General features: G+C 41.5%; 1 protein-coding gene across 1 annotated transcript; it reads left to right on the top strand.

Moving 5' to 3' along the window:
- Nucleotides 1–323: 323 nt before the first annotated feature.
- Nucleotides 324–11433, top strand: KIFBP (kinesin family binding protein). The gene is made up of 7 exons (XM_082286157.1): nt 324–674; nt 3034–3132; nt 6272–6351; nt 6469–6652; nt 7779–7863; nt 9159–9271; nt 10010–11433. The coding sequence occupies exons 1-7, from the start codon at nt 327–329 to the stop codon at nt 10886–10888; spliced, it is 1788 nt and encodes a 595-aa protein (XP_082142283.1). The 5' UTR covers nt 324–326; the 3' UTR covers nt 10889–11433.
- Nucleotides 11434–15815: the final 4382 nt, after the last annotated feature.

The following is a 15815-nucleotide window of genomic DNA, read 5'->3' as shown; positions in this document are numbered from 1 at the left end:
TGACCCTGTGGGTGTGCTGGAAACTGAGCACTGTGAGGGAACAAAATTCATCCAAACACGGACAGTAACCATGCCTCGCCTCTTCAGCAGCGTTAAAAAATCGGGTTCTAAAAGAAATTTTTTACAGAAAAACTGGACATTAAGCCCTCAGCACCCTTCCTCGAACGCTGCCCGCGGGTGCCAGCGCTATGGTGTCCTTTGGGGCGCTCCCGTTTGCCGGCTCCCTCAGGGTACCGCCTGAGGGGGCGCGGCCATGGCGGCGGGGCGGGGGCGGGGCCGGGCGCGGGCGCGTCAGGCGGCGCGGGGCGGGGCGGGCGCGCGGGAAGATGGCGGCGGCGGCGGGCGGAGGGTGGCCCGCGGTGTGCGGGAAGTTCCGCGCCGCCCGCACGCTCTCAGCCGTGGAGTCCCTCAAGGACCCCGAGACGGAGCCGTACCGCTCCAAGTACAGCGCCCGGGCGCTACTGCAGGAGGTGAAGCAGCTGCTGAGCGCCGCCGAGGAGGGCGGCGAGGCGGTGCTGGCCGTGCGGCGGGCCGTGCTGGAGTACGAGCTGGGCGTCAACCACACCGACACCGAGGAGCTGTCGGCCGGTGAGGAGCACCTGCAGCGCTGCACGCAGCTCCTGGAGCCGCACCGCCTCTCCCCGGACTGCGTGTCCCTCTACATACAGGCCCAGGTGGGCAGGGGAGGCCGCAAGGGGTGTCCGTGGAGCGGGAGGCTCAGGCGGAGCAGGGCCTTGTGTCTGCGGGCTGTGCCGGGTGGTCTCTGCAGCGGGCTGCGAAGAGATCCAGGGCAGTCCCGTGTCCTGACAGGTGCTGCTCGTTTAACCATAATCAACACAGCAGCCCTGGCGTTCAGTTCTTGTTGGAAGGAATCATTCACAGGTGGTGGCTGTTGGAGGGGTGTTCTTCTGTTTTAAGCCTCCTGCTGATGCCTCTGGGCGTGCAGAGCATCTAAAATGTGTTCTCCTAATTGAAACTGGGTGTTGACGGAACAGCGTGCTCTTCTGGACACACTGAGACAGAACTTGTAAGAACCGTGAAAGAATAAATTAGTAAAAGACCTCACTACATCCAGAATTTATTTGTGATTCCTTAACTCAGTGGTTGTTAAAGTGAAGTTGGGAGGTGCTTTTATTGATGTGTTATCCTGAAATGATAATTCATTTGCTTTTCAGCATTGTCTGTTATATTTTAAACTATTATATTTTGTCCCAGATGGGTAAATACAGTTTTGTTGGTGCTTGAAGTAATACTATTTTCTCTTTATTCAGAAGAATAGAATACTGTTATCAGTATTAGTTTTTGCTACACGAAGATTCACACAAGGGCCTTTACTTGATCACTCTGTCATGGTAGCTGGTGTATAGTTAGGTATCTTAGGTATCTGATGCTAGACTGTAAATGAAATTGAGCAGTTATTTAGATGTCTCTGTCAAAAATGGCTGCTCTAATTAGAAAAGGTTCCATAGTGCTTCCTCATCAAACTGTCAAGGAATTGTGGGCTGGTGTGGAAAGGTGCAAGTGAAAGGATGACTTGTCTTGCACTGGTTAAATTGGCTGAGTTGTCTGGAACAGTGAGGTTACATCTGCTCCTTGTCCTTCAGTGAGGGTATGGGTACACTGCTACAAATCTGTTACCCTTTGTAAGATAAGGAGGCTGCTCCAGCCGAAATAAGATAACATCTTTCCACATGTTCCTGAGGAGATGTGGCTCTTGTGGCTCAGCACCAGAGATTGCACTGCACTTCTGAATTGGTGTGCTGCAAAGCAGCTCTTCTCTCTATTAGACCAAAGTTTGCATGGACTTCACTGTTTCAGGGCCTTCAGGAAGCAGCAGGATGAAGTTTGTTATGCATATGAAGTGCTGTGGTCCAACACTGATGGGTCTGCTGTTGCCTGGCACTGTCCTAAGGTGTGCACAGTGCTGGGAAACGAGCCCTCAGCTCCCGGTCCCAAGGGCTGTAACAGGCTTCAGTAATTAATTTAAACAATTCCTGATTTTAAAGCAATGATTATCATCAGTGGCCATACTTCTCCACCTTCTGGGATGCCTGGGGTGTGTTGCCATGGCACTAACTGCTATTTTGAGGGAAGAGGCATTCCTTTTTCCTGCTGGGCCTCTTTCTTTAGCCCCACTTCTGATTTCTGAGCTTTTGCATAAGATTGTGTATCCCAGTCTGTCTGATGGAATCTGGTCTGTTCCACTGCTTGGCCTTGGGCAAAGTGTTTCAGTTCATAAACAACATGTGATGTGCTTTCTTAGAAAAACAGTAGAATGGAATTGAAAGGGACACAGGGCTGGCATACAGCTACACATTCTAATTATTTTGAAGGTTTTGGGGGGTTTTTTTTAGCCCTCTTGAATTTTGTAACAGCACTGCCTAGGATTTAAATTAGCACATCAGACATAGATTATTATTAACACCTTCATCTTATTAATAAAATTAGTGTCATTTTTGTAAGAGTTGGGTTCGCAGATGCAGTGAGTTACTATGTACATTGCTTTAACTTAAATTTGAAGGCAATAATCTATAACTTTTGCATCTCAGAGGTGCTTTTCATCTCTTTCCATTGCTGAAAATATGCAAGCATTCATTCCTAGCATATTTTTTCCCTGTTAATTTTTTCTGTGGAGTCATGTTAACAAATTTCTGATTTCTTGTCTCTTTTTATGATATTTGTATGTGATGTAAAAGCTGCATGAATTGGATGCAGAACATACTCTGTGGAAAAAGCTCATTATTTCAGCACACCGGTCCTTATCTAGCAGAGTAAACAGAGAAAGTCAGACTGTGAGGTGAATTTTTAATGTGAAATTTGCTGTGTGAGAACCCCCTCCTTTTGAGCAACCCACAATGAACTTTGTGGGGACAATTTCTGGTTTTTGAAATACTTTGTATTAGAAGACACACACACGCACACACACACACACACACATATATATATATATATGAATGAAGACTGATCAATTGTTTGGAAAAAAATGTGTGATGTGAATGGAACATGACTATTTTTTTTACCTTTTGCCTTTAGAACAATCTGGGTATCCTGTGGTCTCAAAGGGATGAAATTGAAACTGCACAAACTTACTTGGAATCTGCAGAAGCCTTGTATAATCAATACATGAAAGAGGTACTGTGTTAATATCATGGCAGGTTTTACTTTCACATGCCACTTGCAGGTTAAGTAATCTTTGAAATAAACATGCAATGGAATTTGAGTTTCTGTGATTTATACTGGCTGCTGTGATACTTTTGGCAAGTGATACGAGTTGCACTGCAGTATAGGACAAGGCAAACTAGAGTATTACTTGAGAATTTCAAAATAGAAAATTATTTTGCTCAAAAATAATGGTCCCTTTTGAAAGCTCTTTAATAATCCAGAGTTGATGCCAGGTAGAATTTGGGTTTTAATGATGACAGTTATTAAATCTTATCTTGGAAATGCAGTAAAAATGTCCTTTGCTTGCAGTAGGAAAAGGAAACAAAACTAATATTTGTTTGGTTTTTCTCTGACTGTGCAGTGTTTTGCAGGGGCAAGTAGTTTAGTTCCACATCCAAGAGGACAATCTCACAGACAGCTAACCCTCTCATGCATATTAAACAACCGTTTGAGCTGTGGATTCTGCTGTGTATCCTACAAAGACTCCCTTGTGCTATTTTTAAGCTCTTTGCAAAGCTATTTCTACACTGACTTGCCTCAGGGACTGTTCTGGAGTGAGCTAAAAACATTTGTGGTCTTCAAGAAGCAGTAGCTGTGTCTCAGGACAGCTGAATAGGTTGGACAGACCTTAGTTTCATGAAATTACAGGTTCGGTTCAGGTTTTACATGAAATTGGTTTAGAGTACCAATTATTCTTGCAGAGATTTTTAGAATGGGCAAGTATTTATTGGTTGGTTACTGCCATTGTTCCACCCATGCAGCCATGCTGGCCTACAGTGATAGAAGAGGTAATGGATCCAGAAGAGCTTGTCAGCTTATTTCCTGCTCTCTGGATCAGGTGGACTAACTAGAGATACTACACCTCTCTACAGATTCTCTCTCTAATTCCTGATGTTCAACTTTGATATTTATACCCAGCCCCAGCTATCACATGACCTCCAAAAGCTTCTGGCACTTGCTCCAGTGATTATGAAATTAAACTGGTACTATGGTATAGTGGATTAAAGTGCTGCCAAGTACTTCACATTTTCACTGTAGACTTTTCTGAAACTGTTAATTTTTGTTAGTAGTGGTTACTGAATATTTCTTCTGGGGCTTTGCTGCCTGACTGGGGTTATACATACGTGACGAGCCCATGTGAGATTGTTTACCACACCTTTTCCCCTAACAATATTTGCCACTTACAGTTCAAGGCATTATGCAGTCAAACAACAATGCTTTAAGTCCTTTTTTTTAGAAGAAACTACAGATTTATACAGCATTTCTCTTTCAGAAATTATTAATATGTGAATATGCTTTTCTTAAAATTCCCCATTTTTAGGGTATCAGGAAGCCTTCTTATTAGGGAGTCTTTGGTAAACTGCTGATGATGGAGACATTTTGCTGAGCAGGTGGATTTAGTTGTTTACTGACTGGGTCTAACTAACTTACAAATTGGATAGGGTGGTTTCCCTCGCCTAAAGCCAAAACCAATGCAAGGAGCTTGGGCTAATGAAGTTCGCTTAGAAAGGAGAGTTGGAGAGCTCTTTCTGAGGATAAGTAAAGACATAAGGATTGATATCAGAGAGAGATCTGTAGATACAGGAAGGAGGTGAGAGTTTTGCGTACTATGTCATTTCAGTTGCTTTCTTTGCAGGAATAGCTCTAGTCTTGCCAGAATATGCTCCAAATCTTGTTAGAAGGTTTATATCTAAATAAAACAAGAGGAAGGGTTATAAATTCACATCTAAAAATGAATGAGGTTTCAACAAAACTGTACAGATTAAAAGATCATGTACAAAAATCTACATGCCTCTGGTAGGTTAAACACGCTTTAATTTATTTGTCACTATCTGTTTCAGGTACATTTGTTCATTTTTTAAGATGAGTAAACCACTTCTATTAAAAAGCAAGTAAACAAGTCCATTCAGGGATTTTTAATGAGAAGCAGTACAAACATAGTGTGTTTTCTTCCCTGGAAAGTGAGTGTATTCTCTGCTCTTGTTCCTGTTCCTGCCTAAGTCTGTATTAACTTATGGAAAGTATTTATTGAAACTGATTTTTATTTGTTGCCTTACCTTTTCTTGGGCTAAGAAATAAATGGGGTTAGGAAAGGGCTAGACAAGCTGCGTACCAACCTGGGCTTTGTTGCTGGCAGACACATTGGACACCCTCCATGATGCACTGTGTAGTGGGAGAAAAGTTGTCTTAAAAAGATGGTTTCATATGAAGTGTTTTAGAATTGACATCTGAAGTTACTCACAATTGCAAAGGAAATGGGATAAGCACATAATAAAGCTCTGTCATGAGCGATGTTAATCTGTTGGGGTTGCTTGTGAGCTGTCTGATAATGTTATTGACAATTGTCTTAAGGCAGACTTGGATACAGCAATGCCAAAAGGTGTATAGTTGTCCATGTAAGGATTCTGACAGAACTCGTGGTTTAAAGAACAAAAAAGTGCTTCTAATGATGTGAGCTACCACATTTGTAGCTTGTAACTTGTAACTTGCATGTAGGTTATGCCTGATAGGAAGATTTAGCAGCTTCATCCTCCAAAGACATTGCATGTTGTCTCATTTGTCTGTCTGAGTAAAAGATCTCGCCAGCTCGCAGATACTTGGGAGTCCCTTCACAGCAGTTAGTCTTCACAAGCAGGTCTGCTGAGCACTCTGCACTTCATGTTCTCTGCAGTACTTCCTGCAGGATGTTTTCTTGCTACTGATCGGTGCAGCTGGGCAAACGAATATTTCACACTTGAAGGTGTGCTTGGTATTAAATTGATGCCTCAAAACCCAGTACGTTATTGTACAAAATAAAGGTGCCCAGTAGAGTCCTATAGAATCCAGGCTGAGTATCTCTGGTGCAGGCAGCATGCATTGCTTTAAAGTACATAAGCAGAAGTCTCCTGCAAGGTGTGAACCTTGTCATTCCTTGTGGAATTGTGACTTTCATTCTCTAAATCTCCTGAATGTTGTGGAATTGCTCTGGAGATGTGTCACTGGGATGGGTTACGCAGAGCTTTGTTAAATTTGGGGTTGGCAAATGGTAAATGATGTGCAGCCAGAAGAGGGAGCACTGTGCCACAGAGTAAGAAATGTACTTCGCTGAATGTATCATGTACCCTTGCAGGATGGAAATCCTCCCCTGGATCCCAGTGAACATTTCATGGCAGAAGAAGAAAAACTCACAGACCAAGAAAGATCCAAAAGGTGGGTGCTAAGCAGCATAGTTAATTTATTATTACTTTTTTTTTTTCCAAATTATGAGGGTGTATTTAGGGAGGAAAAAAAGAAAAAATTTTAAGAGACTGTTGGGTTTTTTTCCAGATTTGAAAAAGCCTACACTCATACTCTGTATTACCTGGCACAAGTCTACCAGCACCTGGACATGATTGAGAAGGCTGCTCAGTATTGCCATACTACTCTGAAACGACAGCTTGAGTACTGTGGCTACTACCCAGTAGAATGGGCACGCAATGCTGCCACTTTGTCACAGTACTATCTCTCCAAGGTAATATACCCAATGTTTTTCTGCTGTAGTGATACCATTAATGTTACTGTCAACTAAAACAGTTGTCTTTGAGACAGGGCTCCAAGCTGAATTTAAAATGGGCACCTGTAAAACCACAAGTTGTCTTCTGACATGAAACATCTGTCAGTTTTTTCTGAAGAGGACATGGTGGCTTTCCTGTGGTGTTGCGATGGCAGTGGGGAAGATGAACAGGGGTGTAAACAAGAGAAAAGCTCTATAGCTGATGAAATATTAGCAATAATGTGATGTCATGTTCATAAGTAAACTTTAACATTATAATAATTTAATTTAAAATTCTTTCGTATATTGTTCTCTTACAATAAAGTTTGAAAACAAAAAGCATCTGAGAGCAAGGTATGGCTTACTGTTTTCTCTAAATTATTGTTCTTTGTACCTTAGCATATGCTCAAGAGTTGTTTGAACCTACATGAACATTAAATTGGATATGTGAGTTGGTAGCTGTTTGCTGTGTGTTGACTCTAAACAATCTACTGTTAGGACGTGCTTCAGCTTTATTTAGGAATTTCTATATTCCAGGCTATTTGGATTATTTTTTCTGATGTTTAAAAAGATTCCTGCCCTACCTAAGCCAGTTAATGCTAATTTCAGTAGTAACTCCTAATTTCCTTATCTTTTTGGTGCATTGGTAGCGCTAATTATTTAACAGTGCACTGCCAAATATGGGTAAAGGAATCTAGATCTGACTCACAATGTTGACTTGTATGTCCGGCTCGTTCCCACTAACACCCTGTGATAGTGTTTGCCACAAGGCATCACTTCCTTCACCTCAAGGCAGCCAGAGTAGCAGAGAGCAGAACATTCAGAATGTTCAGTGTGCATAGTTAATATTAAAGTCAAGGCTTAGTGTTGTGGCTGTGGTACAGCAAAAACAATTGGTTAGAAAATATGTATTCAGTAATAGGTGTGGAAAAATTGTATATTTTCTTCCAGTGCCCAGGGAATATGCTCCAGAGTCTCTCAGTTTTGTCATTTCCCTTGTGGTCATGCATGTTCACTCTCTGAGGTGAAGGGTTTGGCCAAGCGAGAGCAGTGCTTGAGCTGCCTACACCAGTGCTAAATGCTGCTCTGTTCCTGTTTCTCTTAGGAATGCTTTATGGAGGCTCGACACTGCCTAGCAGCAGCCAGTGTCATCTTTAGCCAAGCTGGACAGGTGCCATCTGCTGAAGATGGTAAGTTTATAAAAAAGTTTTGAATAAAATTTTTGTGAATTAAGCATCATTATGTGTTAATGTTTAAAACTGAAGTTTAAACATTAATAAATGTACAAAACTTACCCAGTGTTAATTTTCTAGAATATTTTTCAATAAAGTCAAAGGTTTCTGAAAAGTGACTGCTACTACAGCTCAAGATTGGCTACGGGTAGACCCTGTGAGAAAAACTCAAGTGCTTGTTGCTGGTGTTTGAGAAAGCATACCAGAGTAAAAGGGAAATTTAAAACATTATCCACTTCAACAGTGGCAATGTCTCTGTTCATCCATTTGGCTTTTTACATGTGCTAAAAATGCTGTTTGCCTCAGTGATCAGAGGGCAGTGATTCAGTGAACCAAACCAGATGCTTCCTGGGAATAACTTTAAAAGAGGGAGCAAAATTGCAGCTTTTAAAACCCCAAATCCAGAAGGTACTTGTATTATCTTTTGTTGCTGGATGCTGCAGCCTCATCAATGGCTGGTTTTGGAGTTGAAGCTGCCCTCCTTGTTGTTTGGGCATTGATGCAAAGGAACAACTTGGCAGTCCAGTGTGACTACTAGTAGAAGAAACTTTCAGAGTCTGAGTCTGAGGTTGGCTTTTTATTTCACGAACAGAAGTGCTGCCGTCCTGTAGGAATGTCCTCTCATTGTTCAGCTAACTCACTGTGTTCTGCATAGAGACTGGGAAGTGAGTTTTCACTGAAGTGTGTTTGATTTATGAAAATGTTATCTTGAGACATCAGCAGTGCTGCTATTTATGATAGTGGAGAGATAGTGGAGAGAAAAACACAGAAGTTGTAGAGCTAATAAATCTTATGTTTGTACCAGGTAGCTTAACTAAAGGCAGTTTCCCCAATTTTGTTCCCTTTTTTGGTAGCAAGCCTGGGGCCCATTGCAATACCAATGCCCTTATCTTCAGAAACAACTACGGGCAGGCAGCTGAATCTCAGAAAATGAATTATCCTGATTTCTTTCTCTTACTACAAAGAGACCCGGAAACCTTTTCCAGTAAAACACCTTGAAGATGAAAGGTCTTTTAAAAGATACATTATGATCTATTTATTTTCAGAATTCATAGATGATAAATCCACGTTAGTCTATATGGGTTTCTACCAGAAATGACAGTTTACAGAACTATTACATAAACTAACATGGAGAACATGTTTCTGTCTAACCATGAGGAAAAATTAAATACAAGTATGATATTCTTTGCATGTAACATTTGAGGGTCTTGCTGGACTTTTTTTAAAGTTTTTATGTGTTTATGTCCATTCAGTAGATGAAACAGAGCCAGACCAACAGGACCTTCCAGAGAGGAAAGCTGAAATTGCAAGGTGTTGGATAAAGTATTGCCTGAATCTTCTGCAAAGCGCTCGAAAATTGCTTGAGGTAACAGAAAATCGGTTCTGTAGCTGTCATTGTCTAACAGCAAACTAAGCCTGCTTTGATGTTTGCAAGAGGAATCAATTTGCAGTGGGTAACAAGAAGTAAGCAATTGCCCAGTGAACAAAACAACAGATACTTGCAGTGTAGCAAGTATTTCATGGTATGCTTTGACTTAAATGCAGCACTTAAGAGTAAGCACGGATAGGAGATCAGCTCTGTAGAGTGATCAGTACATTGCTTTTACAGCAACCTCACAAATTTTTCTCCTCTCTGCTGCATTTTCTTGCAGCTTGATTTGACAGATACCTTCTTATTTAACTGCTAGTAAGAACACTGTCTTAATATGCAACAGTTTTGTGTGCTGATGTTCTCATTCATTCAAGCATTTGATTAATTCAGATTTGATTCAGTTCATTGAATTCATTTAAGTATTTCTACAGATGTTTAAAACAGCATTTGCTGAAGCGCTTTGTGGAGCAGAGGCTTTGGGCTTAACGTTTATTCCTTTGGCTGTTTTGTCACATAGGGTAGGGAGACTGAACCACCTTAATTTTGTCTTGTCAGAATTGACACTGTAATTTACATTATTCTTTTGTTAATATAAGGCCTAATATATCAATGATTTCTCTTTTGTCTTGTTGCTCACTAGTTCATATTTCAAAGGTGACTCAAAATGATTCAGTGTAAGTATCTCTTTGTAAGCCAGATTTGTTTTTAATTAGCATGGCTTTCTCATTTCAGGATAACATAGGAGAGCTGGATCCAGACAGGCAATTGGAACTTAAAGCCCAAAGGAAAAAAGAAGAGGATGAAAAAGAGAAGGGCAGGAAAAAAGCTGTTCTTTTTGGGACAAGTGATATATGTGACTCTGTCTTAGCCATGGAGGAGAAAGTAAGCAGCGTATATCCTTTAGATTTTCAAGAAGCCAGAGAAATCTTCCTGGTTGGCCAGAACTATGTTCAGGAAGCAAAAGAGTTCTTTCAGGTTGATGGTTATGTTACTGACCATATTGAAATTGTTCAGGATCACAGTGCTTTGTTTAAGGTACTTGCTTTCTTTGAAGAAGACTATGAGAGGCGCTGCAAAATGCACAAGCGTAGAATAGACATGCTGGAGCCAATCTATGCAGACCTGAACCCCCAGTACTACCTGTTGATTTGTAGGCAGCTTCAGTGTGAACTAGCTGACACCTATTATGAGATGATGGATTTAAAGGTAGCTATTGGTAACAGGTTAGAGAAACTAGACTCCCACACAGTTAAAAAAATTAATTCTCTGGCTCAGTTTGCAATCAAATATTATGAACTCTTCTTGGATTCTTTGAGGAACCCTGATAAGGTGTTTCCTGAAAAGCTCGAGGAAGATGTTCTTCGCCCTGCAATGGTGGCTAAATTTCATATTGCACGACTATATGGTAAGCTTATTACTTCAGATAGCAAAAAGCAACTGGAAAATATGCAGACATCATTGGAATATTACACATTTCTGGTAGACTATTGTGAGAAGTATCCAGATGCTGTCCCTGCCATTGAAACTGAACTAGAACTCAGTAAGGAGATGGTGAATCTTCTTCCAGCAAGCATGGAGAGGCTAAGAGCAAAGCTGTCTTCATTTGTATAAATACTTGCCTTGGAGGCAAATGGGCACTATCAGAACAGTTACCTGTCCAAGCCAGTGCTGTCGCACAGCTTCTGTACTGACTGATAGAACTAAGGTGTCTGCAGGGACATCCACCTAGAGCCTGCACTAGTGTAACCTTGTGAAAAACTCAGAGCTCTCCTGGTCCATAGCTCACCCACGCTAATGGTATAAACTCTAAATGTAAAGTATAAGTCCAGCTAATGCTTTGTACTGTGTGTCCTATATGTAAATATAAACCTTTTCTCCCTCACAGCTTTTTTTGGCGTATGATTCAGTTTTTAAGTGTAGTGCTGTATGAAAATAGTTTCTTTTAAGAGAATCTTCTTCTCTAAGAATTTTTTTTCTAATAAACCTGAGGCACATTCTTCCAACTAGAATACATTTTCTCTCTTCTAATGTTTGTCCCCAGAAAACTTTATGAATGTGAAGGGAATTTGTTTTTAGTATTTATTTTGTAAGTTGCTTGTTGTTCTTTTCCCTTGTTAATCAAAACCTGGTTGATAGAGACTCAATAAATTGACTAGCTTGGCTAAATGTTTCTTCAGAGTCCTTGGAATTCTGTTTCCTGTGAACTAAGATACAATGTATATTTCAACTTAGGCCAAAGTAGAGAGTTGAGAAAGTGTTTCCATATGAGTGTCTTCAGTAAAAACACATGAGCTATTGTAGTGCCAGTAGCCAGAGCAAGAAAACAGCCAACCTTCTTTGTGGTGGGAGGAGATACCCTGCTCTTAATACATGATAGAGAATTCACAGGTTACAGGTACCATGCTCTAGTCTTCCAAACATTTGCCTAATACAGCTTAAAGCCCTGGGATGCCATGGATGGCTTCTTACTTTGTGTTGCTCAGGGAGCCCAGGTGCTGTTTTAGCAGGAGCTGTAATTGGGACCTGTCTGAAGTGGTTTTAGATGAAATACAGGCAGAGCACATTGTCCAACTTTATAGTAAGAGATGATGGCCAGAGATGCCAGGGGACATGGGGCAAGTGAAGGGACAATGTGACTTTGTGCAGTAGTGCACTAGCAGTCTTATCACTGACATGGTGATTGGGTGGGAGGATGTTTACAACACTAGAGGGCATTGAAAGGGAACAGTCAAAACAACTGGATTCTTCTGGAAAATGGAGGGGGAGAAACATTACATTTGCTTAAAGGGTGTGAGGGGAAAGCATGTGCAAAGCAAGAAAGCATGTACATCTGAAATGTGTAGCAAAAATCTCTTCTGCAGAGAATTCTGCAAGCTAGACTGCTAACCACAAACAAATAGGCCAACAAATGGGTGCTGGAAATGAGCGGCAGCAAAACTCAAAACTAGGCCAGCTACTTGTGTGCCTGTAGGATCAGAGAGAGAGTGAGTGCACGTGCCTGTCTGTGTTCTTTCTGTTTTACTAAATAATTGTCTAGTCAGCCTCTAGGAGTTTCATTTCTGCAGTCAGATCTTTAATTCAGATTTTCCTGTGGCCTGAAGGTAGGACAGCCCTAGTTTCTCACTGAAACATTTCTCAGCAGGCTCTATTGCACATCATTTTTGTCTGATTTCAGTTAAAGCTAGTGTGCACTTTTGCCACAAACTCAAAAGTTAGAATTTTCTACTCACTTTCAGTTTCACATTCAAGTGGAAGGTGGCAATACATGTTTTGGGTAGTTCTTTGGGGTTTTTTTCCTTCCATACTTTTGCCTTTGATCAAATTTTGTAGACCATGGATTGCCTGCCTCATCAAACTTAGTTTTCTTGTAATTTGGAGGCGGATAGTTTGTGGGCTATCCTAGCATAAAAAAATCATCTTTTTTTTCCCCTTCAAATACTGGTCTGAAGTAAGAATGAAAAGTTACCTGCAGGTAACTGCAAAACTGAATGAAGTTCAGGGTCACGTATGCCTTTTAACTATCAGGTGTATCCCTTTTAATAATTAGATGTATCCCTTTTAACCAATTTAACCATCATGAGGTGTGCAGACAGACACCCTGAATCCACTGGAACCACAGTGAGAGCTCAGCAGACAGGTAAGAGTAGGTCCATAGTTAAGAAGGCCTGATATAAGAGGGATCAGAGCTTTTTCAGCACAATCAGTGTGATTGGCACTGTGGTTTGGAGAGCTCTCTTTTCTGAAGATACCCAGAACACTTCAGCTTTCCAGCTTTTCTTAGAATACATTTCATATAAATGTATATGGACTTACAGAAACCAATTATGCCAGTTCATCTCCTAGAGTAAATGTCCAAGGCTCCTGCCAGCTAATCATATTTTATTAGTGGAGACTACGTTGTGCCAGATGCTCAGCACAATGCACTGTGCTGTGTTTCTTTTAAGGCATGTCTTTTTAAGCAAACCCTTTGAATAATTTCTGTTTGTTCAATGATTTGAGAGAATGAACTTATGTAAGATTGTGTATTTAGTTTAAAAAAAAAGTAGGCGGGGAGCTTGTTGGATTAGGCAGCAAAGCTCCCTTCAGGAATGTTGAGTTTTAACTGTAAAGTATGTGTGAGGTCAGGCATTTATTTCAAAGATTAATTGAAGATTAGGTTCCTGTGAACTCTGTTTAACCTGCATTTCTATTCCTTTCTGTACAGCAAAAAAGTCTTACAACTGAAACCTCATTTTTGATGTTTTACTAGTTCTTTCTCCTTAGCCAGCATAAAGCATCAAGATTTACGAGAAGTCCATGTTTGTGCAGAATTCCTTTCAAGTGCGGCATCTGACCTCAGAGCTATAACCTCAGAGTACTTCTTCAAATAGCGTGCAGCACTCATGAGAAGTGACTTGGCTTGACTAAAACCAGTTTTGGTTTAATTGAAGCGCTCTTAATTCTCATGCTGGCTAGAGATATGGTAGGTGTTCTAAAATGGAGTGATGGGGATGGTTGTGCTGTGCTTCAGTATTTTGTGAAAGAAAGAAACCAGTGCCTTGTTCTGCCTCCCTACAAGGTTGTCAGAGCAGGCTCTTTTTTTTTTTTCTCGAGGGGCCCGGACTGGAGAAGCATGGCGGGAGGTGACTGCTGTGTCCTCTGTTGCTCTTAAGACAGCTGAAGCACCAGGGGCAGTGGGCAGAAGTGAGCCCTCACTTCCCCTTTGCAGCAGGAAAGCAGGTCCCCTGTGTTGCAAGGGGAGATGCTGGTGCTGGTTGCTGCCTCTGTGTGGCAAAAGCTCCCTGGGCTGGTTCTCTTCATTTGTGCTCCTGAAAGCTCCTGGGTGGGGTGTTTTGGTCCTGCCCTGGCACAGGCTCGGTGTGGATGGTTTCCTTCTCTGTGTGCACATGGAGACAAGTCAGTGTAATGGTGCAGTGCTTGCACTGGGTGTGATTACTGCTGCGCTTCCACGTCCAGAATTACTGTGGGAGCCTGATTAGCCTTGACACCAGACAATGAGAAACACAACTGATCTTGTTAACGTGGCTTCACCTATCTCACTTTTGCTTGGTGTTCTGTTTTTACTCAGCACTGAGAGAGCAAAGATGACCTTTACTTGTGTGTTTCTATTAAAAGACTGAGATAGTTGGTGTTACCTGGATGTTTTCTGTGGAACTTTTTGTTGTAAGATGCCCAGATGTAGTCCTGTGAAGGAGGACATAGCTGGTCTGGCAGCTCACGAGGCAGACCCTTCTGTAGTCTTGAAATTACAGAACTAAAGATTGTTACGTTAAAGCTAAGCGCATAAAGTTGTGGTGAGAAGCATTTGTCAACTTTCTTTCCTCTTGTTTTGCAACATCTATGGCTATTTTAGAGTTTGCTAGAAATGATTAATTTTTGGTTTGAAAAGTGCTTTTACGTACTTCTCAGGAACTCTGTCCAAAGTGCCTCCTAATGCTTTTGCAGTTTGGTGGTTTCTAGCTCTTCCTTGTCATGGGTAAGCGTAAAAACAGCCATTTCCCAATGAGAACTATTTGCCTGGCTGCCTTTTTCCCAAAACCATCGTTTGCTGTGTCTTTACAGCTGAAGAGCCAGGCAGACTGTTGGGATACTAAACACAGTACCTTTGGAAAATGTGTTGCTTCCATTCAGAACAGAAAATGTCTGTGATACTGACTACTTGTCTAGGGAGAGGTGAAGGATAATGTGGTGCCTTTAACACCAAAGGTTTTAATAATTTGGGTGTTTATAGCAATGTTTTAAATATCTAGTGCTTGAATTTTTGGCATTGGGTGTGCACAAAATACAGCAAAATCTTTTTACATGCTCATTGCTGTGAAAGAGACTTACTAGTTGGCATTGGACCAAGATGCAAGGATTTCTTTGTGTGAGCTTTTTAATGCAATTTTCTGCAGAAACAAAGAGGAATTGGATGAGTGATCAGTGAAAGACTGGAATAGGCATGTGGTGAGTGAGCTGGTGTTAGTCACTGAATACTGTAAGAGGAGTACAAAGTGCTTGTATCAGAGAGTTACCCTGAGATCCGTGGGTGAAATGCATGGGGTAAACAAAAACAAGGAATGAACAAGATGATTTTCTGCATACTTAAGTGTCTTGGAGTGGAGCAAGAGCAAGAAATTCCCAGGCAGGGTCTCAAACCACTCTGAGTGTTGGCTGTGAAGTTCCTGTTGGTTTCCTGGAGGCCATCTCTGGATAGGCAGTGGGTTCAGCTAACACCAGAGAAGTTTTCACAGCCCATGAGATAATGCAGTCAGGTGGGCCCAGAGCCTCCTTCCACCAGAATGCCAGGACCTTTTAAATAACAGTGATGCCCTAGAAGTGATTTCTAGTGCAGACAAGGAGACAGAAATGGTGATACTGCATCTGATTGCCAGCAGGTGGTCGGCAGACAAGGAGGGGACCATAAAGAACAGCCATAAAGAACAACATAACCCCCTGCTAGCAAAGTTTATTTTGAATTCAAATATTTGCCAATGGCCTGTGCATGACACCTGATAAGTGTCAGACACTGCTATCCATCTTGCCTGTCCACATCTGG

This window comes from Coloeus monedula, assembly GCF_965178545.1.
Source record: "Coloeus monedula genome assembly, chromosome: 8".
NCBI lineage: Eukaryota > Metazoa > Chordata > Aves > Passeriformes > Corvidae > Coloeus > Coloeus monedula.
This window is presented reverse-complemented; position numbering and strand designations above follow the sequence as displayed.

What these genes read in the sequence shown, in the direction of transcription:
- KIFBP (XM_082286157.1), top strand. Translation starts at nt 327, where the DNA reads ATGGCGGCGGCGGCGGGCGGAGGGTGGCCCGCGGTGTGCGGGAAGTTC. An exon ending in ATAATCAATACATGAAAGAG is followed by an intron (nt 3,133 to 6,271) that starts GTACTGTGTTAA and finishes GTACCCTTGCAG; the next exon opens with GATGGAAATCCTCCCCTGGA. An exon ending in CACAGTACTATCTCTCCAAG is followed by an intron (nt 6,653 to 7,778) that starts GTAATATACCCA and finishes TGTTTCTCTTAG; the next exon opens with GAATGCTTTATGGAGGCTCG.